Below are 27884 nucleotides of genomic sequence, written 5' to 3' on the forward strand. Positions count from 1 at the left end.
TTATGTATTTAAATTCAGTATTTGGATTAATACTAGTATTTGGACCTTAAAATGGAATGGCAGACAAGGAAATTTAAAGGAAAAAAAAACCAATGTGCATGTTCCCGAAACAGAAAAACATGGAGAGAAGTTACAGTGACTCTTGTTTGTCTATTATTATAAAGGAAGAAATGTGAATTTCTAGGTATAAGTTGGTTTTGAAATATCAAGTTTTCTATGTTGAGTTTGTAAATGTACCTTGGCCACACGCTATTGTCAATGGGCCTGCTATCTAATGTGGTCCTACCCTAGGAATTTCCTACTCCACTTTTGGCTGACCAGCTCCCAAATCCACTCAACAACTTTCGTGGATACCCTCAGTGACACAGCCAGCAGTACACTTCATATTTAAAGCAAAGTCCTGTGTGTCATGTCAACAAAAGTAGAGGTTTGGTGATATGCAGCCATTAGCTTTAAAACATTTTAAATTAATGACTATAGCATTGAGACAAGCATCAACCGTTTTCATAAAAAAGAAACACCAAAAAACCCCAAAGTTCCCTTCCAAGTAACAGAGTGACTGACAAAAAGTAAAAATTTTCTTATACCTTTATAAAATGTAGATTTTAAACCAGACTCACTGGCCAGTTGGACAGGCTCAGGCACGCTGATGATTCATCTGACACAGAGTCCCAGGGAGTGATTTTTTTGCGAGCCAGTTCATTTGGATGTTGATGCACGTTTCTATTTAAATCAGCAGCTGAAGTGTGAATTAATCTGTGACATTTTTAAGATGGTTCCTGAGGCCAGAATTGGACTAATGATACTCATACTGATCTCCTGCTAATTTTGGATTTATAGGTGTTGTATCATACCCAAACTTAAAAATGTCTGGCCTTTTTTTTTATTTCTTCTTTTTTCTTTCTTTCTCTCTCTCTTTTTTTTGTATTATTGCTCTTTATTTTTATTTTTTTCCCTGATATTTTGAACATTCATTTATTTAAACTGACTTCACTGACAGCAACAGGATGACTGCCACAGGGTTACTGAGTTCAGTAGTTTGGGTGAGGACCAAATATACCAGTTTCTGAGAGCAAAAAGGAATTATGAGGGTGATAATGAAACTTTCAGCAGAGCTCCTCTGATTGTGGCCAAAGTGTTTCTTATGTAATGAGCTTCAGTGGTAGCAAATTCCTATATTGATACCACCTGTGCCAAAAAGTTTCTACCTGCACCATAGCAGGAGTAGGAGAAGAACCCATGGGACATGCTCAGCAACTTCTTTTTGACGTGTGTTCAATTTCCTGTGGTTTGTCTGTTAGCTTTTCCTGAAAGTGTAATTGGACTAAACCTTAAAGTGTCTGCTGTAAAACAGCTTTGGCTTAAGGTATTAGTGAAATGATAGGAGAGAGAGATTCTTGAAGTATTACTCATTATACAGTAATCAAATGATACATATCCTGTACTGGTTGGATGCACTGGGAGCTGCCAACAGTGGGAAAGAATTGAAGCTTTGCAGAAATTCTTCAGAGAATCGTTAGAAAATGAAACACTGCAAGGTTTTAAGCTGAAGTTTGATGTGTGTGAGTGGAAGCAGCAGCTTAAGTCTGCCGGAATTACTTCTGCTTTCCTGATTTACAGTGAAGGATCCTTAGGAATAAAAGCAAGGGTGTGTTTCAGAGAGAAGAAAGTTTGAAGAATGTACCTTTAGTTTGTTGTCTTTGGGCTAGTTTACTATTCAGCTGTGCTTGTTATTACATCCATTTTTGCTTTTTTTTTTTCAGATTCCCAAGAAGGAAACTATAAGACAGAGGTCAACAGCAAACCCAGGAAGGAAAGGACGGCTTTCACCAAGGAGCAAATCAGAGAGCTAGAAGCAGAATTTGCTCATCATAACTATTTGACCAGACTGAGACGATATGAGATAGCAGTAAACCTTGACCTCACTGAAAGACAGGTACTGATGAAAAATAATGGACTTTAAATGCCTGTTCAATATGTGCCAGTGATTAGTAGCTACTCACAGTAAAGCTCCTGTTTACAATGCTAATATTTCTGTTGATACATCAGATTGAATGTTCTTAGCAAAATTATATACATTTATTATCTGCCTGCTATGAAAGTAATTTATACTTTCATGTGTGCCACTTACAGATTAATTTCATCTATTAGGCAGAAATGGAAGATAAACACACGAGTAATAGATCTGCTAAATGGGTGCATGTCTTTTCTAATCTGTCCACACTGAATAAGGGGAAGGTCCCTAACATTGTACACACAAGTAGTTGGTTTGCCTGCGTGCAACAAATATGAGCATCTTGGTTCAGTCTATTAAGTATGTGCAGTGGTCATTAATGCAGTTTCTGAACATCCTGTTTCCAGATGGCAGCAAAAATGGGAACGCCAGCAAAACTGGGATACAGGCATTTTAAACCCCTTTATCTTACCCTGCTCTGTGAAAGCAGAGGAGATGATGGAATTTCTTATCACTGTTACTGGATTCCTGCTCACCAAACCCTGGTCCAGGAAACACTTCTGCATGTGCTTGAGTTTCATCATGCATGTTGTCACATTGATTTCTAATGGAAATATCCATGTTACACATGTATTAAAGTGTTTCAGGATCTCATCTCTTTACACTAAATAGGTAGTGAAGTCACATTTCAAATAACAATTACATCAAGGTACACGTTTTGAAAACGTGTTTCTGTAAAGAAATTTAGAATACTGGCCTCAAGTACACAAAATCAGATGAAATATTTCCTACAGTTTTAATACTAAAATGGAAAGCTTTTTTCCCACTGATAGACAGTCATTCTTTTTTCAGGAATCAATATGAGATTGAGGGATTGCTTTAGATGCAATCAGTAAGATGATATAGTCAAAAGTAGGTATCAAAATAGCATAATGATTTGTGAAGTCTACATATAAGAAGATTTGAAATTTTCTTGAGTTTCATTAACACCTGCCATAGGTACATGTATCAAATCCAGCAAAAATCCAGCCTTTTCTAAAAAAAAAGAACACGTTTACTCACAAAAGCAAATGCAACAGCTTTTTGCTTTGAAAGCTTCTAGAGAATGGCTGTGCCTTTGTTCTTTTCAAGAAAAACACAGCAATTTCTTGTTTGATTTGACCACATTGCCAGGTTTCACTGGGGTAATTTCCATTTACTTAAGTACGGTAGTTACATTTGTGAAGCACACCATTTTGTATCAAACAATGGATAAAATGGTGCCTTTTTTAATTTCTGCTGCCTATTCCATTTAGATTCACACCTGATTTTGACAGCTAAGGGGAGAAGGAATGTATCCTTGTCTTCTCTACAAAGGTAGAGTCAGCATGAAACTGAACAATCATAAATTTAAAAAAATATCTGCTGAACAATTTGACAGGAATTAGTCAGCTGGATCCCTATATCTAATAATCGTGAATTTGGCCTAGAATTTAAGTGTTCTCCCTAATAAATTCTATATTCTTTTCTTCAAAGATCATGTTGAGTAGTACAATTAAATGAAGAGACAGTTCACTATCCTGAAGGAAAAAGTTAAACTGAAAGCATTTAGCTTAGTGAAAAGGGACAGATAAATACTGAATATTGTTTCTGGAGGAGAAAAGGCAGCCCAGATACATATATACAGAGAATTTATTTAAGTCATGGCAGTACTTGCTGTTTTCCAGCTGTCAGAAAGCATCAGTTTTAAGCATTCTGCTGATTATTGTGATAATTTGTATAGAATTGTCATTAGTCTATTTAATTATGTAATTTAATCCTTCTCATCTTCCCCAGATTATCAGAGTGACAACTGAGCTCCTAGAGATAACTCCCTTCCTTCCTTCTTTCCTTTCTGCCTTCCTGTCTTCCTTCCTGCCTTCCTGTTCAACACCACCTTAGAAAAGGAAAGCATTAAGATTTTCAGTTTGATAAAATCCAGTTCTGTATCTTCCCACAGTAAAATGGTCTGAGAAAAGGAGAGGAAAGAAAAAAAAGCATAAAAACTGTATTGTTAATCAAAAAATGAAAATGGAAGGGAAATTCTGGATATATTTTTCAGCTTCTACATCATACTAAGCCCAGTAATGTTGTAAAGTAAAAATTTCTCCTTTAAACACAATATATTGCTTTGATAGAAAAATGGTGTAAATATCATGGATCTGGTTATGGATTTCCATGGTATATGGCAGACTTCAGAAGCTGAATGCCATAAATAAAAAGACTTGGCTTTTCTTGCTTATTTGTTTTACATCAGTATACCTCCAGTCACTTAAAAATGTACTTCAGGGTGACCATGGTGTGACATTAAGTCTTTTAATTCTTTTAAATTCTTTTCTCTCCAGTTAAGAGAGGAAACTCTCCTTCAGGACCTGCCTTTCCATCATTATCAAAATGAATCATTATTCTTGAGATAACAGCACTTATTTTCATTCTTACTAGTGTTACTCCTTTTTTTCTAAACTAGCTGTCCCTACAGAGGAGATCATATTTGATACCTACCTTAAGCAGGTGCAAAAAATTATCTAAAATATATTGATGGAATTATCTGCCATGCTCCCCCCTTTCCCGTGAGGTAGCATTTTTATAAAATTGCTGTTTGTGGAACCATTTTTCTTTAGTATTTTTCCCCAAAGTTGCATTGCAGAAAATGCAATAGTTGATAGTTCCTTTTTTGAAAGTAGTGGTAGTAGTTCCCTTGTTTGAAATAAGTGAACACACAAGTGATAGCCTTGATCTCATCACATGAGTGTTGGGAGATTTCTTGACCTCTCATAAAACACTAAACTGAAACTTGCTTTAGATAGTATAATGGCAAGAATAGCAGTGGCTATTGAGTGAGCTAATGTATCTCCTTGGAAAATAGGTGTGGGAGCAGACCTAACCCCTAAAAGAAATATTTGTTTAGCATTATTTTTTTCACTAGGATTTAAAAAAAATGACAAGGGTATTATTCAGAGAAGGAAGAACAACAAAATAATCTGAGGAAAATATTGTTGGGTCATCCTAAAGCTACAACTTTCTGTTATTTCCCAAGATGTGAGATAAATCATGGAGCCTATTATCTTAAAAATCTCTATCTTCCTCTTGACTATAGTGATAATTTCTACCATATGCCACAGATTAAAAGAGGCACTGACCAACTAACACTTCATAATTACCTTTCTGGCATTTAAACAAGCTGTAGAAAAAACCATATGTCTAACCATATTTAAAAAGCTATATAAGGGTATTAAAGTTTTCTTCAGTCATGAAAGTAAGGCTTCATTTGACTTTTGAAATAATTTAAAAGATCAGTTCAAACATAAATGACTCATGGAAGACCATTTCACAAAAAATAATAATGGAAAAAAACCCCTAACAACATATGGCTCAGGAGAAGGAAGTAATCCTATCACTCCCTGAAAAGGAAACCTGAGTTACAAGACAGGAGGATGAAATGAAATAAGTGCCTCAATTGCCTAGATATTAAGAGTGCACTTTGAGAGCATTATAAGCACATCTGGTGGTAGGATGGCTCTATTATGGTATTGTAAGTATTCCAGAAATATAGGTACATATAATTCTTGCCCCCTCTCCTACAGAGTGCACTCACAATCCCAGATCAGGCAGCAGTTAATAATTTTCAGCTGGCAGGCCTCCATTATATTTTGAAGAGCTAGTTAGACTAAAAACTATCTGAGTTCCCTAGATATTTGTAACCTTGACAAGTGCATTCTTGGCTTTTTTGTCCCTCCAGATAAACTTGGAGAAGGTTCCATGCAGACTTTTTAATATCTCACTGTGGGATGAGGAAAGGAAGCAGCTGCAGTGGGGTATCAGAGGAGTGGCAAAATGGACATTTTTATGGAGTTGATCCGGCCAAATATAGAAAGAGTAGGAGATCTTTCCATCTCACAAGAGCTTTTTGCATGGAGCTAATCAAAAGAGTAATGTTGCAGTTCTTCAGGCTAGCTAAGGTTACCGGAATAAACAGTCCAAATATGTAATGCTTCAGTTTGCCAACATAAACGGAAAATCCCACCTAGTCAGATTAAATTCTGCTGATGGCAACAAGAGGTTTATTTCTTCTCAACTTGAATTTCCAGTATCTGCCTAGAAGCTACCAATCATTTATAAAAGGCCTAAAGCCACTGATTTTGCATAGGCAAAGGACAAAATTTTGTCCAAGTGAAGAATGCTTTTTTATCAAGTGTTTGACTTCCATGCATGTGGTACCAACATGGAATGAGTCACAAAGAAAGAAGCTTTGTGATGTTTTTCTCCCAGAAATGAAAGCAAGCAGCACAATTATTTAAATTATGCTTTAGTATAGTAGCACAACTCACACTGTAGCACTGCATTGTTAATACCATGCAAATACTACATGAAGTTTACCATTAGAAAATTGTTCTCCAGACCCTGTTACCTCAAAGCTTCATCACAAGTGACTTGATTAAAATACTTCTCAACATTACAAAGATCCAGGGAGGCTAATCACTGCATATTTTAGACTTCACTGGTAAGGTAAGAGTGGCTTCCCTTGGTCACCCAGGCAAGAAAACAGAGTTCAATATTCCTCCATCATGTGTTCTGCATAGCCTCTGGAAGTGTCAATGTCTCTTCATGCATTACATGGCATAACTAGTCTTCTACTTTAGGAGGCTAGTTTTCTGAGGTTAGGTGGTGAATATTTTCAACAAAAATCAAACAAAATCAAACTTGATAGGACAAGCTTGACCATATCTGTTTGTCATGCTGTCACATCTTCTCTGAAAGGCAGCTGCTCATTCCACACTTCCATGTGTTAAGCACACTCCATCCACACTATAATAATGAGTCTGTGTGGCTTGAAATCCTTTAGATTTTTTGTTTATTTAAAGTAACACTCTTAATAATATAAAACTTTGATATTTATCTTGAGCAATATAAATACCAGCAGTAAGAGTTACTGTGCTACCTCTGTTCTTTCTCAGGAAAGAATGCAGCTAGACAACTTAGCATAATTTTGATTTGTAAAATAATTCTTTTTAAAAAAACACATGGCAAAAATTCAATCAGCATATTTAATTTGCAGTATTGATTGAACTCAAACAAGCAATTCATATGCAAAGATCCAAGAACTTCAAGCTGTTAGTTGTGAATGGACCCTACACCTGCAGAGAAGCCCTGTGAGGTTCTGGGTGGGGAGAAACCTCTGCCTGTGCCAAGAACCATATGTGGTATAGACAGGAATATTAGCAGTTCATACAGCTGCTTTGACAGTGTGTGAAGCACTGCCATTACCTACCCCGGCTCTTTCTTAGATTCACATTGAGAAAGACATGGCTTCTTCAGTCACTTGTTTAGCAAGACAGGAGCTTTTAAATTTGTCATCTGTAGTCACTTTAAGAAATAGAAGAAATCAGTGGAGAACAAATAATTTTGGAGAGTTAAAAATGAACATGTACAATAAAGGAGATTTTTTTTTTATGCAGGCCATTCATTGAGAAATGTTGATCTGTGCAAAATGGGTGCAAAGTGATTCACATTACAATTTTTTTTACCATGAAGTAAAATACTCTACATGTGAGTAATTCACGGAGGTAAATGCCTACACAAGAAGAGGAAAGTTTAGTTACAGATCATCTTCCCCATGAATTAGTTTTCCACCACTTGTTTATTTTGTAATCAAATTGGATTTGGAATCACACAATCATAGAATTGTTTGGGCTAGAGTACCTTAAAGATCATCTAGTTCCAGCTGTCCTGCCATGGGCAGGGAACATTTCACTATACCAAGTTGCTCAGATCCTTATCCATTACAGTCTTGAGCACTTGCAGGGATGGAGGGTTCACAACTTCTCTGGGCAGTCTCACCCCCACAGTAGAGAACTTCTTCCTAATATCTAATCTAAACCTACCCTGCTTCATCTTAAAACCATTCCCCCTTGTCCTATCACTATGCTCTTATCAAAAGTCCCTCTTTGTCCTTGTAAGCCCCCTTTAGGTACTACACCTAAAAAGCCATATTACAGCAGAATAAGGTAGAAGGAATTTTAGCAGCAGCCCCACAGATTGCCTTTCTTTGTCTTTAACTGAAAAAAGGAAAGAGTAATTTTACAAAATAAATGTCCTTAGATTATGTAAAACAAGTCAGTAGGAGGAAGGTACCTATGTACCTGAAATAGTGTATGTCTTTCTGCTTAAGTTAACTACAAAATCTTCTTTAGAGAGGTTTTGATTCAGGAGGATTAGCTGTTTGGTCATAAAATCAATTTTGAAGACCATTGGTGGAGAAGGCGACTTTGGATGGAGTAGAGGGAGGTAAACTGAGTGCTCTCAAAGATTTCTGAAACTGGAATGAAGTACTGCTATCACTGCTGTCCTCTGAAATATAATGTCTATTCCATCCCTCTTTAAATGTGGGAGGTAGAAAGGAGAATGTATCACCTAAGCAGTACCAAAATCTCAATTGACTTTTAAGTAATGATAAACCAGAACTCACTCCTACATCTTCCTGGGTGCCAAAAGCTCCAGCTGTCCTTTGTGCACCTGCCAAAACCTCCCTTTTTCTTAACAGCTGCTGCAAAGTACTTGTACACATTCAGTGCAGTTCTGTAATGTAACACGGAGCAGATAATTTTAAATAAGCGAGCAGGTGACTTAAGTAATTTAAATCACAAGGTTCTGGTACCACTCATTAATTTTCAAAGATAAGTCAATTTTCTTCAAGTGATGGATTTTGGAAATATTTTATAATAACTAAGAAGACATTTAATACTAAGATTTATTTAAACTAGTTTTAATCTCTAAAATATATTTGAAATTTTTATGAGAATTTCTTTGGAATAGAAAATAGAATTCCTTCAAGTCATATTCTATGAACTCATATTTATTCGTAGGTTGTACATTTCTATTTACTTCTATAAGTTTCTGAATAAACTACCATGAAAATTCTATCTCTATACATGCAAAAAAAGGTAAGCTTCAGCTGTATAACACCAGGGACTTCTGCAAAGTTCAGGAGTTTGACTTTCCTTAAAACTTGGCAGCGTAAATGTACTATCTAAAAATCACAGGAATGTTTTTAAGGCCAAAGAAAGTTTAGAAGTAAACTTCATTTTTTTTTTCTAATTTAGAAAACCCAGGATTATTTTTTGTTATTCACGTTTGTCTGTATTAGAGGAAAGTAAATTTAAAGATTTAAAAATAATAAAAGCAAAAGAAAATGAACAGTGGCTGACCAAGGCAGAATGCTTTAAAGGCTTGATGCTTTGGTCATCATGACATATCATTTAGGTATATTAAAACATGGACTTTAAAATACTGACTACAAAGACTCTTGTTTAGAAATATGGATCCCTTAAAGCAAAAGAACAGTTACAACTGGAACAACATTCTTGTTTCTAATTTTTAAGGCTCTCAAATTTTAATCTTGTTTGGGAGTCATGCCACTAAAAGCTGGAATAGAAAACCTGGTTTTAGGAAAGAATTTTTCATTTCCAGGAAATAGCTTTTATAAAGAGAAAGAATTTTTTCTTAAAAGAGGAAAGGGAGCAGATATTGCAACTAAGGTAATTTGACTTCAGTCATGATTTCTTCAGTCAATTATTCTTAAATTTTGTATGACTGAAAGGTTCTGTTGAAGAAGGAGCAGTAAATCAGAGGTTTAGGAAATATTTACATTTTTAATCAAAAGGACTTGTTGATGTCCGCATCAGGAAGTTATATTAAAGATACACATGCGACACATCATGTGGCCCTTAAGACTAAAACCTATATATCATAAGAATATAATAATTATTTTGGCAATGTAGACACTAATAATATCAACCTCTTTGTTTTGACTCCTCTTCTATGATTCCTTAAAATAAATTGGTCACAGCAAAAACATTTATCTTGTACATCAGGAGATACGCGATGAGAAATAATTTACTCATATCTTAAGTAACAGCCTAATCATCAGATGTGGAGATGCAGATGCTAAACAACTTGTTGACTAAGGGAAAAGAAACAGGGCTTTCGTGCCAGTAAGCAGATGTGCTCAATAGACTGGCTCATAAGCGCTGATTTAGAAACAGCTGCTAATGCTACCATCATCTTTAATATAGCTCATTTCCCACCACTTCCTTTGTTTTCTGTGCATACATATGCTTGCTCTATACAGTCAAGTTGTGCTAGTCAAAGGGTGGAGAAGAGGGAGTGCATTTCAATAAACAGTAGGCAATCAGGACCTGATTCTGGGAGGTGGCGAGCATGCTCAGGCCCTGTTGGAGTTAACTGCCTTGAGAAATATCATAAAAGCTTTGTAAATCTTTTTATGTTTGTCACAGATCTTTAAGTTTCTTTAAAGGATATAATTTTTTGCAATAGTTGTAAATGTCACTACTAGTTCTTTCACTGGTGGGAATTTCAAAAACTTTTCAAGTTCACTTCAGTAAGGATTTTTTTTCTTTCTCCTTTATTTTTATTTTTATTTTTCTTTCTTTTTCGTTCAGTCATTCAGTCACTTTCTCTCACTCTTGATCTTTATTCTATTCTATTCTATTCTATTCTATTCTATTCTATTCTATTCTATTCTATTCTATTCTATTCTATTCTATTCTATTCTATTCTATTCTATTCCATTCCATTCCATTCCATTCCATTCCATTCCATTCTACTTCTTTTATTTTCCATCTTCTTTCTTTGTCCTCTCTCCTTTATGTTTCTCAGAGATTCATGTTTTATGCAAGACCTGAAAGATTTAAATGAGTCGTGTGCTTAAAAAATCATGTTTTTCCATGAACCAAGATAAACGGATGGTCTGAACTACTTCACACAAAGTTTGCTTTACTTCCTTTCCATTACTAAAATAACAATGGATCACATATCAGTAACAATTATACCCTCTCTAACTGACTCTTCAGCTCCAAAGGAAGTTCAGAATTCCAATATCTAAATCTGATCTCTAAAGGAAATAACAAGTGAAGTACCTGTCTCATGTTATTAGCACATGAGCATTAAAGTCTTCATTTAGAGTCTATTGAACTGTATGAAAAAACTCACACTGATGTAAGTGTACTTTGGATCAGATTAAAAGTGGACTTCAGTACTTCACAATGGAGGACATAAAGAAATATATATTAAAAAATATTTTGTATATGTATAATGTATTCCCTTATATAAGAACCCTGCTGTATATTAACCCAGCAAATAACATCAAAATAAACTCACAGTATTTTCAATTATAAACTTCACTATAAATTATTTCTAGTATTTGAGAATAATTGTTGACATACCAAAAAGGCAACTTATCTATAGTAATGTCTATACTTATGTCTATAGTAAACTGGATGCAGTTTATGTAAAGTAATGAATAAAAAAAAGCCCTTTTTTTTTGCCATTTTAACATGAATGTTACCATTTTCTCTTTATCGGAAGGCTGTATGTCCATCAGTAGTATATTTTCTCCTATGAGATTGTCAGGATTACTCTCTTCCTTCTACACTCAAGAGAGCACATGCAAAGATAGCTGGAGTCATTGCAGCCCAACTTTCCCCAAATGCCATGTTTCCCATTCAATGGGTCACATGCAGACATAGCGTTACATATATGCAGACTCTGACCTCTACTAATCTCTAGTGGAGGCACTTTAAGGCATGATCTCATGAGCTGATCTGAAGGTTGGTGATGTGAGTGAAGAAGTACTCCCCAGTCTGGATTCAGCTACTCATTACCTGGAAGCTGGTATCAATCTTTTGGGTTTAATGCTCAAGAAGACTGACTCCTCTCAGTTCTGCTGTTGTGAAGTGGCCTGAATTATAACAAGCAGAACCAAAATGTGTCATTGTAAAAAATGAAAACCAGAATAATTTATTAAATTGCAGTAGAAAACAGTAAAAAAATGTCAGCTCAGCAGATGTGAGAATTACTTTTGTCTATGAGAGAACAGAAATGAGTACCTGTAGCAGAAGCCAGGCAGTAATCATCCTGCTCACTCCTGTCCCATCTAGTACAGTGTCTGACTGGTCATGGGAGTATTAGCTTCAGTTTCTCAAGTATCCACAAATGAACCAACCACATCCAGAAGGCCTGGATGTCGCCTATACCACTAAGTTAAAGTAGGTTGCATCCAGGCTGTGCACTGAAACTTTTACTTCAAATTTTTCTTGAAACCGTGTTTTCTATACATTATTACTCTGTTCTAGGCTTTAGATGCTGTGAATTATTCTGTAAATGTTCAAGATCAAGGACATAAAAATATCCAAAGAATTGCTTGGGCCTTTTTCAATAATTTCCATCATTGCTTCAATCCTGTAATTTCTTTTTACCAAAAAAAATTTCTTGGCACCTTTTTCATAAGTAGTGTGATAATATCCTGTGATAATGGGTCCAATCCAAAGTGTATTATTTTTGATGTTTAGATTATGATTGCAGTTGCATCTACTGGACTATCTGGCACAAGTAGAGCAGTATCTTTTGAAAAGGAAATGTCACTGCTTAAAAAACCCAAAACAAAATAACATTATCACTTTTCTCCCAAAGCTGCCAATGCTGTATCCTTTTGAAGACGTTGTTTCCAAGACACTTCTGATACCAGTCCTGAGTATGATAATTTCCAACATCACAGCAGCCAGTAATAAATACCTTCCCTCTTACACTTACTTCACTTTGCAAGTTAGATTTTTTTGGCTCTGATGAGTTGACTAGAGGAAAAGATGTGCTGTGCTTTAAGGCACTTAACTAACCTGGAATCATTTTGCTCTGTTCCCAAGTGATTTGCTTTAACAGCACACTTTGGCTTTTACAGGAATATAGAGTATTAAAGAAAGAAACAAATACTCTTCCTTCCTATATACTTATACAAAGATACTGATGCTACATATCAGTTCAATTGTAGTAAAATTTTAATGTAAAATTCAAACTGATAGTAAAGGTTAAGAACTGTGAGGTTTCCTGGATGTGTAAGACAGATTCAGCAAAACAGCATTTTTGTGGCTCTATTACTCATGTTGTACAATATGTCCTGCTGTGCCTGTTGCTTACTGATTCTTTTAAAACTCTGAAACACATTCAGCTAAACACAGCAGAGGATATACCAGCATTGCAAGCTTTCTTGCTTTTTTTCCAAGTTAAATGTTGCAGGCATTGTTTATTTTTCTGTGGAACCTTCATCTGAAGAGCTGCACACACACACACGTTTTCAGCAACATTAACTACAAATGAATCAAACCGAACAATATTCTATTCATACTGTTCTCAGTGACAGTACTTGAAGCTGATCAGAAATCAGCCTTTAATCTGGTCTAATATATTTGACAGCTGCTATGCACATCTTTTTTTTTTTTTTCTTTACTTTTCTTTTGGCTATTGAAAAATATTGTGGTTTGCAGTGCAAATAATTTAGGTTTACTTTTCCCTCATATATTTCCATACAGAGATGGGGAGGAGGGGAAATGAGTTTCAGCTGGAGAAAAATCTTGGGGTTTAATGTGACTTAAACACAGATATGTTTTTAGTCTTCCATGTTATGAATTTCTTTTTCATCCTTACCTAAAATCATTTGCTAATTTTGACTCAAATTTATAAATGCCTTTCCTCCTGACTTAGGGGGTGTTTATTTGTCTAAAAATGTTTATGAGGGTCTATGGTTCAATGTAGCAAAATAAAGGATCAGTTGACTAGAATAATTTGAATACATCTGTGAAATAGACAGGGAAGTCTTAAGCTCTTAGAGTAAGAAATGATCTTTCAGATACTCCAGCAAGTTAAAAAAAAAAAAAGGCACCTTTAAAATGCTGCACCTGAAAATCATCACTAGCTTACAGGAACAAAGCAGAAAGCAATGCCAACTATCCAGGCAAGTTGTTTTGCAGAGTAACTACCCTCTGATGAAGGGTTCTTTGTTACTCAACATGTATGTTCTTTTGCACTGTCCCTTGATGGGAAACATTTTGCCTCTGTTTCTCTCCCTGAGAAATGGCATGACTATGCTTTTCAAGGGTATGTGATCTTTTTAATGTTTTCTAAAGGGCTCGGAGATGTTCCTATGGAGCTGTCTGTAGCAGATAGCCCAGCTGTCTTCTTAGAGTAACCCCTTGTCCTCCCTTGCAGTCATTATCCCCAGTGTTCACATCCTATCCAAAACTAAATTGCCTGATCTTCAGGGAAAGCTTGCTAAGCTCTTTACCCTCCAGACAGAAATGCACATTAGAAAAATGCAATCCCCAAGTGCTGTGCTACAGGTAGAAAGTTCATTTTTACCTTCAGTGACTCCATCTCTATTTTCTTGTTTTGTCTTTCTTGTGTGAAGGTGAAAGTTTGGTTCCAGAACAGGCGGATGAAGTGGAAGCGTGTAAAAGGGGGCCAGCAAGGAGCAGCAGCCCGTGAGAAGGAACTGGTGAATGTGAAAAAGGGCACGCTGCTCCCCTCTGAGCTCTCCGGCATCGGCGCCGCTGGGCTCCAGCACACGGGGGACTCACTAGCCAACGACGACAGCCACGACAGCGACCACAGCTCTGAGCACGCACACTTATGATACACAGAGAGTGTCCCAGCTCGGTTCTCAGGAAAGATGCTTTGCTGGCAAGCCTTACACAGGCATCGTTTACTTATGCAAGTGACTCTGGAGGTGATCTTTAAAGTTGTTATGGAAAATTCAGGCTTAGTATGTCTGCTTTTCTCAATTCTTAGATGGTTTACAGTAAGTGCCATGTCTTAAAGGTGCCTCAAGATTGGAGAAGTGGAAGACAAACTTACTTTGAACATTCCAGATTTGTTTGTCGTTTTTATGACAGCGGGCAGGTATTTTTGCTTAAGCTTGCACTGAAAATTACATTGCTCTCAAAAGACGTTATATTCTGAAAACCACAGTGCCACAAAATCACTATCTAGTGGATAAGAAATGTATTTTAACTCTGTATATATTTACCTTACAGCATTTTTCTGTCTTCACTAATTTTTAGCAATGCATTCATATTAGCTGATGGCAATAGTCACTCATGACAATAAATGGCTTTTTGTCTCTATATCTTTGTTTTGTTTTTCCAAAGACATACAATACATGCAGATACTTTTGTTCAAGTAGAGAACAATACAATGGTGTCTGCTAGGACACATCCTTGTATGACAGACAAAACAAACCTTATGTTGCATTTACTATCAACTGCTGCTAATAGGGTATTATTAAATTTACCTAGCTCCTCAATTCTTCCTATCTTGTAACTGCAAAAAGTGATTTTTACGATCATAAGGGTAGTCCAGTAACCTGACAAAAATGTCATGTTCCATTCATGCTCAGTGGAAACTTTCCAAAGGATTATTCATTTCTACTTTGCCATAATTGAGTACATTGATAAATGCTGACACTCTGCAGAAATGTTGTTGCTTCATGTTCAGTTTGAAAAAAACAGCAGATAAACTGAAAGTTATTATCAACCGCTTATGTTGGTAGGAATCAAAATATGAAGGTAACTCTATATTGTGTCCCATATGTAAAATCAAGACACATTTTCTATTATAAGCTTTTGTGTACATACAGGCAAATACAAAACCCCAAAATTTAATGCAAACTATTGATTGTACTTTGTAAAGAAATATGTTTAATAAATAATCCTTTTTAAATAACTCCGGTCTCTGTGCAGTGATTTCATAGGACTCTAAAAGTGATTTTTTGTCTAAGCAGCTCTGTCTCTTTTTGTGTCTTTTGGAACTTCATCTGGGAACAACACAAAGCTGTTTTCAAATTTAGGCTTTTAATCTTGGATAAACCTTCTACCTTGATCCATTTGGGAAACTCTTTCCTTTAGCAGGAAAAATTTAACTAGCAGCTAATGATGTCTTTAGCCAAAACCAACAAGAGCCTGTTCAACCATTTTTCCAGATTTAGAGCAAATGTAAAAGGTTATTTTGTTGAAGCTTGTTGAATTGGATGAAAGGGAAGAAATATAAGGAAGGGACGCATACTTATATTAAACATGCCTTTGTTCAATAAAGTTGTTTAGTAGAAAAATCTCAAAGCAACTTCCCAAAAATTCAGAGATTAATTGCATTGGGTAGTGTGATAGAAGGAAATGAGTGAAAAAAAGAGGGAGCAAGAAATGTGCATATCCTAGCAAATGCTTGAGCATTCACTGAAACTCTGCTATGTGGAGCAGTAGGGGACCATGAAAGTTAAATGCAGTCAAGAAATCTGTGTCTATTTTCCAAATCCTTTCCACTGTAAGTTTGATCTTTCTTGCACATTAATTGTTGTCATGACCATTTTAGTTTAAAATATCCAAGCAATGGGTAATTAATTTCTTAAAAGACTTCAGAGCACTTTATTGATTCCAGCAGTTAAGGGGCTTTGCATTTTTTTCTCAGTTCTTTTTCAAATGCCTTTGACATACGAAAGTGCTGAGAACAGGAATGGGATAAGAGAAGTAAGCTAACTATTGTGAACGCTTGATATTTTTGATTTTGTGTCTGGATGGGAAAAGCTTTTTGGGTTTTGCAGGAATTGTCAGAACAGAAAAAACAATGATTCACACTAAAGCTTTTTACTCTTAGCTATTTTTTCTTCCCTCATAAATTAAATATAACTACATTGCAAAATGAAAAACTACAATGGAAAGTTGAAAATAACACTTTTTAACCACAGAGATTTTGTCAAATGTAAGGTGATTGGTTTTGCTAGTAAAGAGGAGAGAAGATATCTTCCAAGTACTGTTGGCCAAAAATGCCTTTCAAGGTTTGCAGGATTGTTTATTGCTGTCATTCATGAAAAAATTACAACTGCATCTGAAAACAGATCAACCTCATTTGAGCTGACACTTTACAAAACAAATGGAAGTGATTTATTTACATTACCTGAAATGCACCAAGGTGTTCCTAGCCCAAGGCATTTTGTGAGGTGTGTTACTCTGTTAGTGGAAAAGGGATTGGACTGGGTTACTTGCCATGGGGAAGCAGCCAGCTTTTGCTATTGACAAAGATATTATTTTTCCATTTTCCTAGTTTTAACTGAATCTGCTGAGATTTAGAGCACAGGTTGAAGAGAAAGAAAGGTGCAAATAGATTTACAGTGCAAGGAGATAGGTGTTTTTTGTTTTTTTTCTTTAGGTAAGTGAATGAACCTTGAAACAAAGAATCAAATTATTTAACTTTATATTACAGAACAAAAAGACAACTAAAAAAAATTGAACTTCCCCTATGCTTTAAAAGCAGCTCAGACTTTGAAAATGTCTGTAAGGTGCTATCTCTAATTTCTCTGATTACTTCAAGACATCTGGTGGATTTAAACAGTTGTTTGTCGGTACACCATTGGTGTGCACACTGTGGCTCAGAGATCCTACACTGGCAGCAGCTGAACCTGTGAAGTCCAGGCACACTGATCTTCCTACTACGGTCTTGAAGGAATTTCTTTGCATGCTCAGCCCCACAGAAATACAGACATGCTTCTTCCAGATTTCAGCTAGCTTGTATTCAAGCCACATAGAACAGCATCAAATGCCCCATACTTTAACACCTCTTTGTGGGTTAGTGGGTCTGCTCAGGACTCATCAATACAGATGGTGTCTCGTCTTCTTCCGAATACTCTAATTACCCAAAAACTCTTTTATGGAAGCTCCTGGGATCAGCCACATACGGTAAAACGCTATGATTTTATATCAAAGAGGTAGCCCAATTTTGTTGCTGAAAACAGATATGGATAAAGGCTTTTGAACTATAACTTAAGGCTTTGTTTTATCTTTGTTGTTTTATATCTGTCTGCAGACTGTTAAGTTTTCTAGCAGTCTAGCCATGTGGTATAGCTAAGATTTTACCGTTTAACACATGGACAAAATCAAGCCCTAATATTGTGACTTGCCCAAAGTTGTGCAAGTAGTTGGTTACAGAGTGAAATGTAGATGTGATAAAACCTAGTCAGGTCAGTTTATTTTTATTATTTCCTATGATGAAATAGTGGCTAATCACTTTTCATGACTTGTCAATGAATTCATTGTCAATGAATCTGGATTCTGATGAATAATGAGTTTTTTGAGTTACCATAATTCTGTTATCATATTTCTCCTGAGTCAACCTCTCTTTGATGTTCTCTTGGTGTGTCTCTGAGCCAGATACAAAAATGTGCTTCAGGAACTATACGAGGAAAATACACTTAATTGTAAAAGGACAGTGATGTTTAACAGTTTAATTTCCAACATGATGGATGATAAGAATTCTTTTTTCTCAGGTACAAAGATATATATTAATTGCAGGGTTTCTTTCTCTCCCTTTATGACTGTTTTTTTTCCATTTCATGTGTTTTTTTTTTACTTTAGCTTCATTATATTAGATTTTCTAGACAATGGCAGTTCAAGAGATACTGTTAAAATAATACCATTGCAAGGTGGCTGAACTTATTTAACCATATGCTGAAAGTAGTACCTTTTCTTGACTTTTCATTGGATCCAAAAGTAGTCAGAAAAAAGGGAGCACAAGAAGAAACTCTATACCTGTGTCTTTTTCCACCATAGGCCAAGTTTCAAGATAGTTTATCTATCTTGATAGTTTATCTATCTATTCTGACTGCTTCAATAATATTATTTGTACAAATAAAGAAAGAAACACCATTAAGACATGCACTATTAGTAGCTATGAGGAGACATAAGAACAAAATAACAGCTTGAGTCTTCATTTAGAATTTAGTGGCTTTAGTCAGTTGGTGTCTCTTGGGTGAGCTTGTATTTAAGAGAGTACATGCAGTATTTAAGATCAGCTACGAGATTCAAGAAATTTTAGAGAATAACATTTAACTAATAATGAGCTGTAATTTAATATCATTATGTAATGTGTGTGGATTGAAAAGGAGAATTTAGTATACAACTTGATGCCTAATTCATTTAAAAAAGGCAATGTAGCGCATAACCAGCAGTAACTGGCATAGGGCTTTAGTAGTGATGGACACTATAACCTTTGATGAATAATGACTCACTGGAGTTCATTTGCTTTTATATATTTCTTTCCATTTTAATTTTAAGCCCATGGTCTTTTGGCATCATTTACAGCTCAAAGCTGTGGTGTAGGAATCAGTTTCAATGTAATTTAAGGCCCCTGGCTGTTAGTCAGGGCCTCCATATGGCATAATATGAGGTTATCACATTCATCTGTAAAAACTGAAAATTTCTAAGCAGTTTCTTAGACCTTTATTACCTCTGTCCAAATCGTGCATGCAGGGCTATCACCTGAACAGTAGACTTGGCTGAGATCAATAAACAGAGAAGACCCCACAAAGCATTGACCCCACAAAGAGTTTGTTAAATGGAAGCTGTAGTAGGAAATAACCATAGTTCCTTCTTTTATTTTTATTTTTTTTTTATTTTTTACTTTTCCCCCAGCACTTTTCCTTAGGAAAACTCCAAATATTTTAAAAGAAAGGGCACTCAAGAAATTCATACTGTTCACCTTGTATGACAGGCCAAGTAGGATTGGCCTGTATAACACCTTGTATGACAGGCCTTGTGGGATTAGATTCAGGGCTCTAGTAAATATCCTTCGATGGTTCTTTTTTTTTAAATATTATTTATCCCTTGAATGCCTTCCATGAAAACCTATTCCCACTCTTGTAACCCCCACTCCTTCCTTTAACAGGATTCACAAAAAAAAGAGCAAATACGTGGTTCTTCAAAGAAGAATTGAACAATATAGTTAAAGTAAAAGAATGTGATTCAGGATATTAAATAATTATTAAAATAGTACTAATTCTGTTCAGAGGACTAATTGACAGTAATAAAGTGTGTTGCCACATTCCTGTTCTTTCCATAAATGATTTTTTCTATTGCTGTTTGTAATTTGTGAACTAAAAACTTTAGAAATCTTTGTGTATTGTGTTTATTAACGTTATATACTCCTATTTAAATACTCAATTCTGTTGTCTAACAGAATAAGATTACTAGCTCACAGATTGACATCTCTCCATAAAGAAAAAATTTGGACACTAGTAGTTTTCTGCTAATGTTTGGATTATTTTTGGCAAATTTTGAAAATTTACTATCCATTAAGAGAAATTTTGTAGAATGTTATTTATATTGGTGACCATCAAATTCATGAGACTCACTCATCCTTTAAGTAAACATCACAATAATTGATTTCTGTAGGAACTTTATTGCCTTATAACCACATGATAATATAATAAAATTGGTATTATAAAAGCATGCTCCAAAACTATATGAAGCAATTAATGTGGCAGATATCTAAATAGATATTTAGTATTTAGGAACAGATTCTCATCCCTAGTGTCACCATGAACACATAGACACTGTATATGTAACTTACGTTTGCTTATGGATTCGGGGTTTTTAGAAATATTTCTATTCTGAATGCTTACCACATTTTTTGCCAAAAAAGTCACATGCACAGCTGAGAAAATACTGAAATGGGCATTTTCCCAAATTAAAAATGTATCTTGAAAAGTACACTTAGAAAAATTTTATGAAATCACCACAGAAAGGCATTTAAGGGAGTAAAACCTAACATGGGAGAAAAAAAGCCCCAAAATTTGGAATTAAAACACGTTGTAAGTAATTTTGTATACATATTTCTATAATTCTTAAGCAGATCACTGTTCACTGGAATTGCAGAAATAAAATACAAAACTTTTCTTTCATAAGTGATACTAAGTACAACATGAAGCTGTCACTTTTCTAATTTTAGCATACTTGGGTAAGAAATTTGATTCTGATGACAATATCATGAAGAGATCTCAGGATTCCTTTCATATGGAATATTTTTACAGGAAAGAAGTAAAGGTTCTTCTAAGGCAGCAAAGATCCTCATCTGAAGCCTATAGATGGCAATGGAAAGATTACGATTGATTTCACAAGGATTTGGACTTATCCCAAAGTACACACAAAAGTTCATACAAATCAGTGAACAGTCCAGGATTAAGACATTAGCCAATAATTTCCAAAGTGACTGCTGACTTTGTGCCTCCATTATGACACACAGTATCCTGATTTCAACAAAGTTTTGAGAACACAGTGAAAATTAGGACCACTTTATTGAAACTTGAGTTGAGAAACCCATATTATGGGGTTATGAAAATTCTGTTCTTGGTTCGAACAGGTGTCATAATGCAGGATTCATATAGCTGGCAAATCATCACATTATGTTATTAAATTGTAGGTTTCATAAGCAATATGAAAGAATCTTGCTATGCTGCTTTCATTCTGCAATTTGTGGTATTAGTAGATAAGAAAAATAAAGTGCATTATATAGAAAGGTAGGTTTGAACAGATGTTCCCAAATGGTGTGGGGGGTAGGGGTGGGAGGAAGGTAAAACTTTCCTTCCATTCAAATGTCTGTCTTGAATTTCTCACAGTTTTTGCAGACAGTTTGGCTCACTTCCAACATACATCGTTGCCTGTCTGGTATGAAAAATGCCATCTGTGGTGTATGGAAGTTCTTTTTTTAAAAGTGGCCTGCTAATTATTCTTAAGGCAGGTGTTACTAAAGTGAAGTCAGGTGTCAAGCATAGCATAAACTTTAAATTGACTAAAATTGCTCTGTTCTATACTGTTCTTTCCCAAAAGAATAGAATGGAATATTAGAGAGAATTGAAAAGTTGGTTGATACAGCATTGAGATGACTCATGCAGCAGTATATATTGTGGTGACACTCAAGAACTGAAAGTTAAAGGATGTGGGTTGAATGAAGTGTATAAATTTTCCGAAACAAATGTCCTTCTGATTCTTACAAACTGACTTGCTGGTCCTTTACGCCTGCATTACCATAATGCAAAATGTTAAAAATTCTGATGTTCTCAGAATTTCAGACAGGGTAAGAGGTGATGGAAAGAATTTCCTTCTGTGCTCTGAAAGACTAGGAAAGCTGTTTGATGAAAAGAGTGTGGAAGATGGCTGTTTTGTGTGAATGACACCTGCAAATTCTCACCTACATTGACTCTCCAAACCACTCATGCCTTAAAGCTTTTTGAAGATTAATAGGATGGTTAATGGGCCAGAATCAACACATGAGGGCTGCAGGCAGCAATTCAGCTGATCCATGAGCCCCAGCTCCCAGGATAAGCACTGCTGCTGCCTCTCATTTGCAGCAGTTAGTGTGTTGCTCTGTTCCTTACATGACATCAGCCCTCCCAACTGAAGATGAAAACTCACCACACTGAGCCAGATGTTCCAATACTTCTCTCTCCCTAACAGATGAGTATTGTTAGGAGGTGAGGGATTACCAGTATAAATACAAGACTTCCTATTTTCTATGCTGTTTTCAGAAGATTTTTTGAATAAACATCCCTTTTAGTATTTGTAACCTTGGTGTTCAGAATGACTGACATTGTTAGTGGCTTAAAAAATGAGGATGAGGAAAGCACAGGCACATTTATTCCTTTTGACAGTAAGACTGCATTGTTTGCTTTATCAGTGATGAAAGTAATCCAACTTTCTCTCCCGCCTTAAGCAGACCCTTGACAAAATATTTACAATAGATTGATATGATGCTGAGATAAAGAGCAGTCCTGTAAGTAACTGAGAATGTAGCGCTGTTACAATTTTGATCAATCTTGAGACATCTGGATGATTTTGAACTACTAGTCTTTTACTATGAAGAACAGTTTTACTTCCATAAGGACTTCCTCTCGTGTTTTCAATATTAGGCTTAGCCTCTAACGGCCTTAGCATATTGTGATAATGAGATGTACACAAAGCACTGGCATGCAGCACTATTGAGATGATTTCCTTTTTGGCTCAGCCAGATTCCTGTTAAAAGTTATACAGACTCTTAAGAGACTAACAGAAGAAGAATTAAAGATCCAGCAATGGCACGAAGATAAGCCTGATGAAGCTGGAATTAGGCTCTCATGAAATTAAAAGCAGACTTTGTATGAATACATTTATGAAATATACCATTGCAATTTCATTACACAACAAAGCCACTAAGCCCTAAACCCCCTTTTTGGCCCAGGCTGAATACCTATCAAAATCCCAGTATTACTTTGTAGAGTGGGCTCTTCATTAGCAATCTTCATTGCAGAATAGAGGCTTGGATAAACACATTCCAATTAGAAAAAAAAAAAAGAAGAACAAAGCTGAAATTTGCACTGAATTTCTTTCTGTGCTCTATTGCATTAATGGCTAAATTCCATCCCATACCTATTCACAGTATAGATGAAATGAGGATGACGCCATAAACTTGTGATCAAACCTATCCTACAATAGCACTTAAAATTATTTTGAGAATAGAGCATTTGACAGTTCAATACAAAAATTTATTTTCATTCTAGAAGGAGGCTATAGTCTCCTAACACATTTACAAATATGTGCAAACACCCTCCACTGCCTCACAACAGCATAAAATCACAATGGTTTAAAAAAAGGCTTCTTCACTGAACACTCTTTAAGGAGTCAACTTTGATGGGACTGATAAAACTCTGAGGACAAAGGCAGATACAAGTTTCTTAGAAATTTTGCCAGCAAAAGATTATCTTATCATCATGATATTCAAATTGACATCTAAGGAATCATGTTGAAAGGTATATGCAACTTTAAGCAAACCATAGGCACCTCTTATCTGTGCTTTTGCCTATCACTGCTGTGCAGTTCCTTCTGAGGAGAAACTTTACAGCTGTCTAACAATTCAGAGAATGGCAATGGAAGAAGTGAACATGCAATTCACTTTACAACTGCAACTTTGTTGGAACGCACAACTAGACTTTGTTGGAATGCTACTTGCGTATTTCATATTTTGTTCCAGTTAGGAAATTAATAAAATTTTGCTCTGTCTCCATACTATTGCAGTGGCTTAGGCATGCTGCATAGGTGTGATTCAGAAAAACAAAATCAGATTAAGTACTTACATGAGAAATGGAGCAATTCAGAGAATTTCAGTTGCCCAAAATAGCCAAGAAAAATATTGTAGAGATCATTGCCCTTATATTTGAAAAAGTAAAATGAAAATTCTCAGATTCGGAAATGCCAGTTGGCATAAGGTCAAAGACATTATTAATATGATACTGTCAGTAAAATGAGATGCCTGTGGGAAAAAAAAAAAACAACATGGAAAAAAGGGTAAGATTCCTTTAGGAAGGAATTTGGCAGTTTTATTTGCTCCTTGCATTGGAGCAAAATCCCAGGTTTATTTAGTTAAAAAAGCTGAAAAATTATAAAAGAAAAAAAGTGTTGTGAACTAAATTTGAGATGCAGATTTACATGTTTCAAATTTTTTTTTAGCTTTGTGACAGCATCTGGACACAAATGGCACACCCATATTCAGTGGAACTTCCAAAATGCACCTGATGTTATTATTAACTTTCTCCTCTGAATTCTAAAGAGTTGATAGAGGTAAGCCTGTGTTTATTATTAGTTTCCTGCTTCCCATTTCTTCCACTCACTGCATGCCAAATTCAGACATACCAATCCATGGCCAAAGGAGAGGACTAAGGAGGTTACAAAAGTGGCTGAAATACGTCAACAGCAGTTTTACTGACTGAGAACCACAGTCTAAAATCTTCACACATTTACACAATTCTACCCACAATTACATTTAAATTGAAAAATATGTTTTAAATATAATGTACTTAAAACATTTTATTTATTGATTCAGTTTCATTCTAAACTAGTTCTAAACTATGCAGATTATGGTAGATTTTGTAGTGTTTTAACTATGAACGCTTTCCCCAGGTACCTCATGAGTCCCTTAGAAGCTGAAGAGATGATTCAAGTCAAAACTCTGGAGTGTTCATTGCAAACCTACTCTAAGCAGATAGAACTGACCTTAATAGTTGCATCTGGACTCTTGGAGATATTTTTTCTAATCTTTCAGTATTTTGTCTTCCAGTATCTTGAAAAACTGTCACAAAAAACCCACAAACCCCTGAGCATTCCCCAAATACCATGCATATAACAAATCTTAACATTCTGATTGGGCTTTGGCTCAGATCTTAAAAAAGTCTTTCAGAACAGGTAAACAACACAGCAAGGAAAACTGTACAAACATCTTGATCACAGCTGCTGTATAAGTTACTCTGCAACACAGGAAGGATTCCCCACAACTAAATATCAGGGAATACATTCCATACTTATGACATATGATTTTGAAGCCTATTTCATTCCCTGAACATAAAAAGAGATTAGAAACATTCATGAATATATGAGAACCAAGAATGAAGGAGAAAATGTAGTGAATTTTGTAGTGGATGGTCTTCTCTTTCCCTCAAAATGATGTGCATCCATAAATGAAATTTCATATTGCTTTTCACTTATGGTCATCATATAAAAAAGAGGACCAAAAAAAGCAAGAAAAAAGCATTTCCTGTGATAAAATGTGACACATATATTCCCTGTAATTTGATTGATCATACTAATTTCAATCATTTGTTTTTATAAATAACTTCTGTGGTTATTCTTACTTTTCGTATATTAAAGTGAGCACCATGAAATGAAGTTCAGGTTTGCAAAATGAAATTCTGCAATTTATCTTTAAATTTATCTTTAAAAGCCATTTCCAGCACTTTAATATTACAGTAGTCTTTAAGTCATCATATGCTACCTTGTACTGGGACCTCTGACTAGTTTACTGGTCTACATTTCAAATAGCCAAAAAACTTTGGGGTATTAATGAATTTTCACTTGCCTGCTTTCCTTTAAGTTTTGTTTTTTTTTTCCTTCATTTTGTGCTAGCAGTTATTTTCAGGTTTTTGGTGTACTTATTACTTAGTTTTTGGTCTTGTTTGAATTCTTTTTCAGTCCACATTTCAGCATTTAGTTATTTCTATAAGCTTTCAGGACTTTCTGGAGCTACAGCTTCAGCCAGTTACTTTCTGAAAGGAATCCTGTTGATTAAAAAAGGCCTCCAGCTTCTGTTTTTATCTAATGGCTGAGTAAGAAAGAATGTATTATAGGTCAACAGGACTTAGCAGAGAACAGATATTTATTTGGGCAATTAAAGAACCAGCTAAGTTGTGGAGAGTGCGCTGGGAATGTCTCTGGGTAGGATGCAATTGTACAATATTGCAAGGTTTAGTTCTCAACATGTGACATATAAATTACCTGGAGTATCAAAAGAACTGGAGCAGTAAAGCATGCCCTTATTGAGGTTTAGGCTGCAATGAGCACCTGGTACTTCTTCCTAGGGTGGTCTCACAGTGGGAGGTGGGCTTTGGCTTTGGGCCAAAGGAGCAGTAGGAAGATGCGTGTTACTCTGGTTCCAAGAATGGCAGGCAAGTGATGGGCAGTGTTTACACAGTGCCCTTAGATCAGCATGAAACAAATAAAGGGGAGCAAGAGGCTATTTGTGGATGAGTGGCGGATGGAGACCTTCTGGGTGGAGAAGGCTATCAGCTTATGTCTCTGAGCAGCAGGAGAAAGGCACTTTTCTTGGCCTTCAGACCAGAACTTGTGGTATTGATGCACTGACTTAAAGGTGAAGGAGAATAGGCTCTGTTAAACAAGAGGATAGAGGAAGAGGGCCAGAAGTGAGCATTCACTCTGGAGTGGTAGGGGACAGTGGCTGATGGGGTGGGGAGCTGGCAGTGTCCATCTCTGTACTAGCCTACTGGCACAGGAGGAGAGAGACCCTGGTGAATTATTCCTTGGAAGTAAAGGGGACTTCCACCTTTCCAGAAGTGTTCTACTGCCTCTGATAGCAAAGGTCTGTACTCTTTTTATTTTATTCTAACACATTAATTACACTCAGCATTCATAAAACACTGTAATTTATTTAAAGGAGTCATACACAGAAAATAATCTCTTTCTCAAGGACTAGGGATTTGCAGGCTAGAAGGAAGTAGAAGCTCTGTGGTTTTCCATGGAAAGAAAAATTATTCTCTATTCCTTATAATAAAGAAAAATAGCTGATTTAAGGCCAAATTATTCTTGAAGATCTCAAGCCTTAAAATAATACCTAATGACTTTTATAAAGTACATCTGCTGCTGATACTAGGGTAGATCTTTAAAAAATGTTCAGTGTTAACAGACAAGTCTTTCTGTTTAAGTTCATGTATATGGGCGTACTCTTTATAACTCTCTACGACAGCTCTTTATAAAAACAAACAAAAAAAATATCAGCATTTTGGTTAGCCTTGCTTGAACAGCTATACTTTCTATGCTTCCTCTCAGAAATTATTCAAATGATTCCTACTTGTGCACATGGATTAAAGTTGTAGCATGTGCTATAATCTCATGTGTGCCTCTCATGTCATGAGAAGTTTTATAATTTTGGATCTACCTAGTGTTGATATTCATCTGTTCCTAATTCAAAAACATGAGACTGTTCTGGTGATAACAAATAGCAACAATCACTGACCACATTATTAACCGATTAAATAGATTATAACCTGTCTAATAAAATGATCTTGATGTATATCTGTCCTGAAGCTGAGCTACATAATGTTGACTTAACATGTAGTTTGCAGCACACAGCAGCCTGAGCCCTGGTGTTCCTAAAAAATTAAACTAAAATAAAGTTTCAGAAATAAAAGTGCAAGAAATTGCACAACAGAGCACGCCAGAAAAAATTTGGAAACACTCACAACAGGTGGGCAGGCTGTTCTTCTAAAGCTACTTATTTGATAAGTCTGCTGTGAAGATGGAATTTATTTTTCCAGTAACTCCCATCCCATCCCCTCTCACACATGAAAAAAACCCAAAACACATTTTTCCTCAATTAGAACAAAAGGTTAAATTATTTCAAGTGCATGCAATGATGGAAAATATTAAAAAAAATACCCTAAAATAATGTCTGTCTTATTCTTCAGCCTGCTTGAGTATCCAGATGACTGCTCCCTGTTCTATGGCTACCAGTTCTGTGTAGAAGAAATGGAAAGTTAGCAGTAAGTTGCCAAGTGCATGCCATGACATTGATTAATATGCAAGAACATCCCTGTCATTGGGTCTCTGGAGTCATTAGCTCTTACTAAGAGTTGTGTATTGATATATCTATATCTGTATCTTTCTATTTATCTTACAATATAAACAAATAAACACTTGACTTTTTT

The 27884-nt window shown here is 35.7% G+C and overlaps 1 protein-coding gene and 1 long non-coding RNA gene across 3 annotated transcripts in view; one reads left to right on the forward strand and one right to left on the reverse strand.

The window, feature by feature from the left end:
* Window positions 1-15541, forward strand: part of MEOX2 (mesenchyme homeobox 2) — a 54277-nt gene extending 38736 nt beyond the window's left edge. Inside the window, exons 2-3 of the mRNA XM_086855434.1 lie at window positions 1764-1936; window positions 14229-15541. Coding sequence (XP_086711560.1) covers window positions 1764-1936; window positions 14229-14453 — 398 coding nt within the window. The 3' untranslated portion in view covers window positions 14454-15541. The remainder of the gene's footprint in view (window positions 1-1763; window positions 1937-14228) is intronic.
* Window positions 1-27884, reverse strand: part of LOC111924276 (uncharacterized) — a 57387-nt gene that overhangs the window by 26447 nt on the left and 3056 nt on the right. For both annotated transcript variants that reach the window (XR_015277647.1, XR_002861563.2), the window contains exon 3: window positions 27616-27692. This is a non-coding gene — a long non-coding RNA (uncharacterized LOC111924276). The remainder of the gene's footprint in view (window positions 1-27615; window positions 27693-27884) is intronic.

The sequence above is a fragment of the Cyanistes caeruleus genome, chromosome 1, assembly GCF_971803275.1.
Source record: "Cyanistes caeruleus chromosome 1, bCyaCae1.hap1.1, whole genome shotgun sequence".
NCBI lineage: Eukaryota > Metazoa > Chordata > Aves > Passeriformes > Paridae > Cyanistes > Cyanistes caeruleus.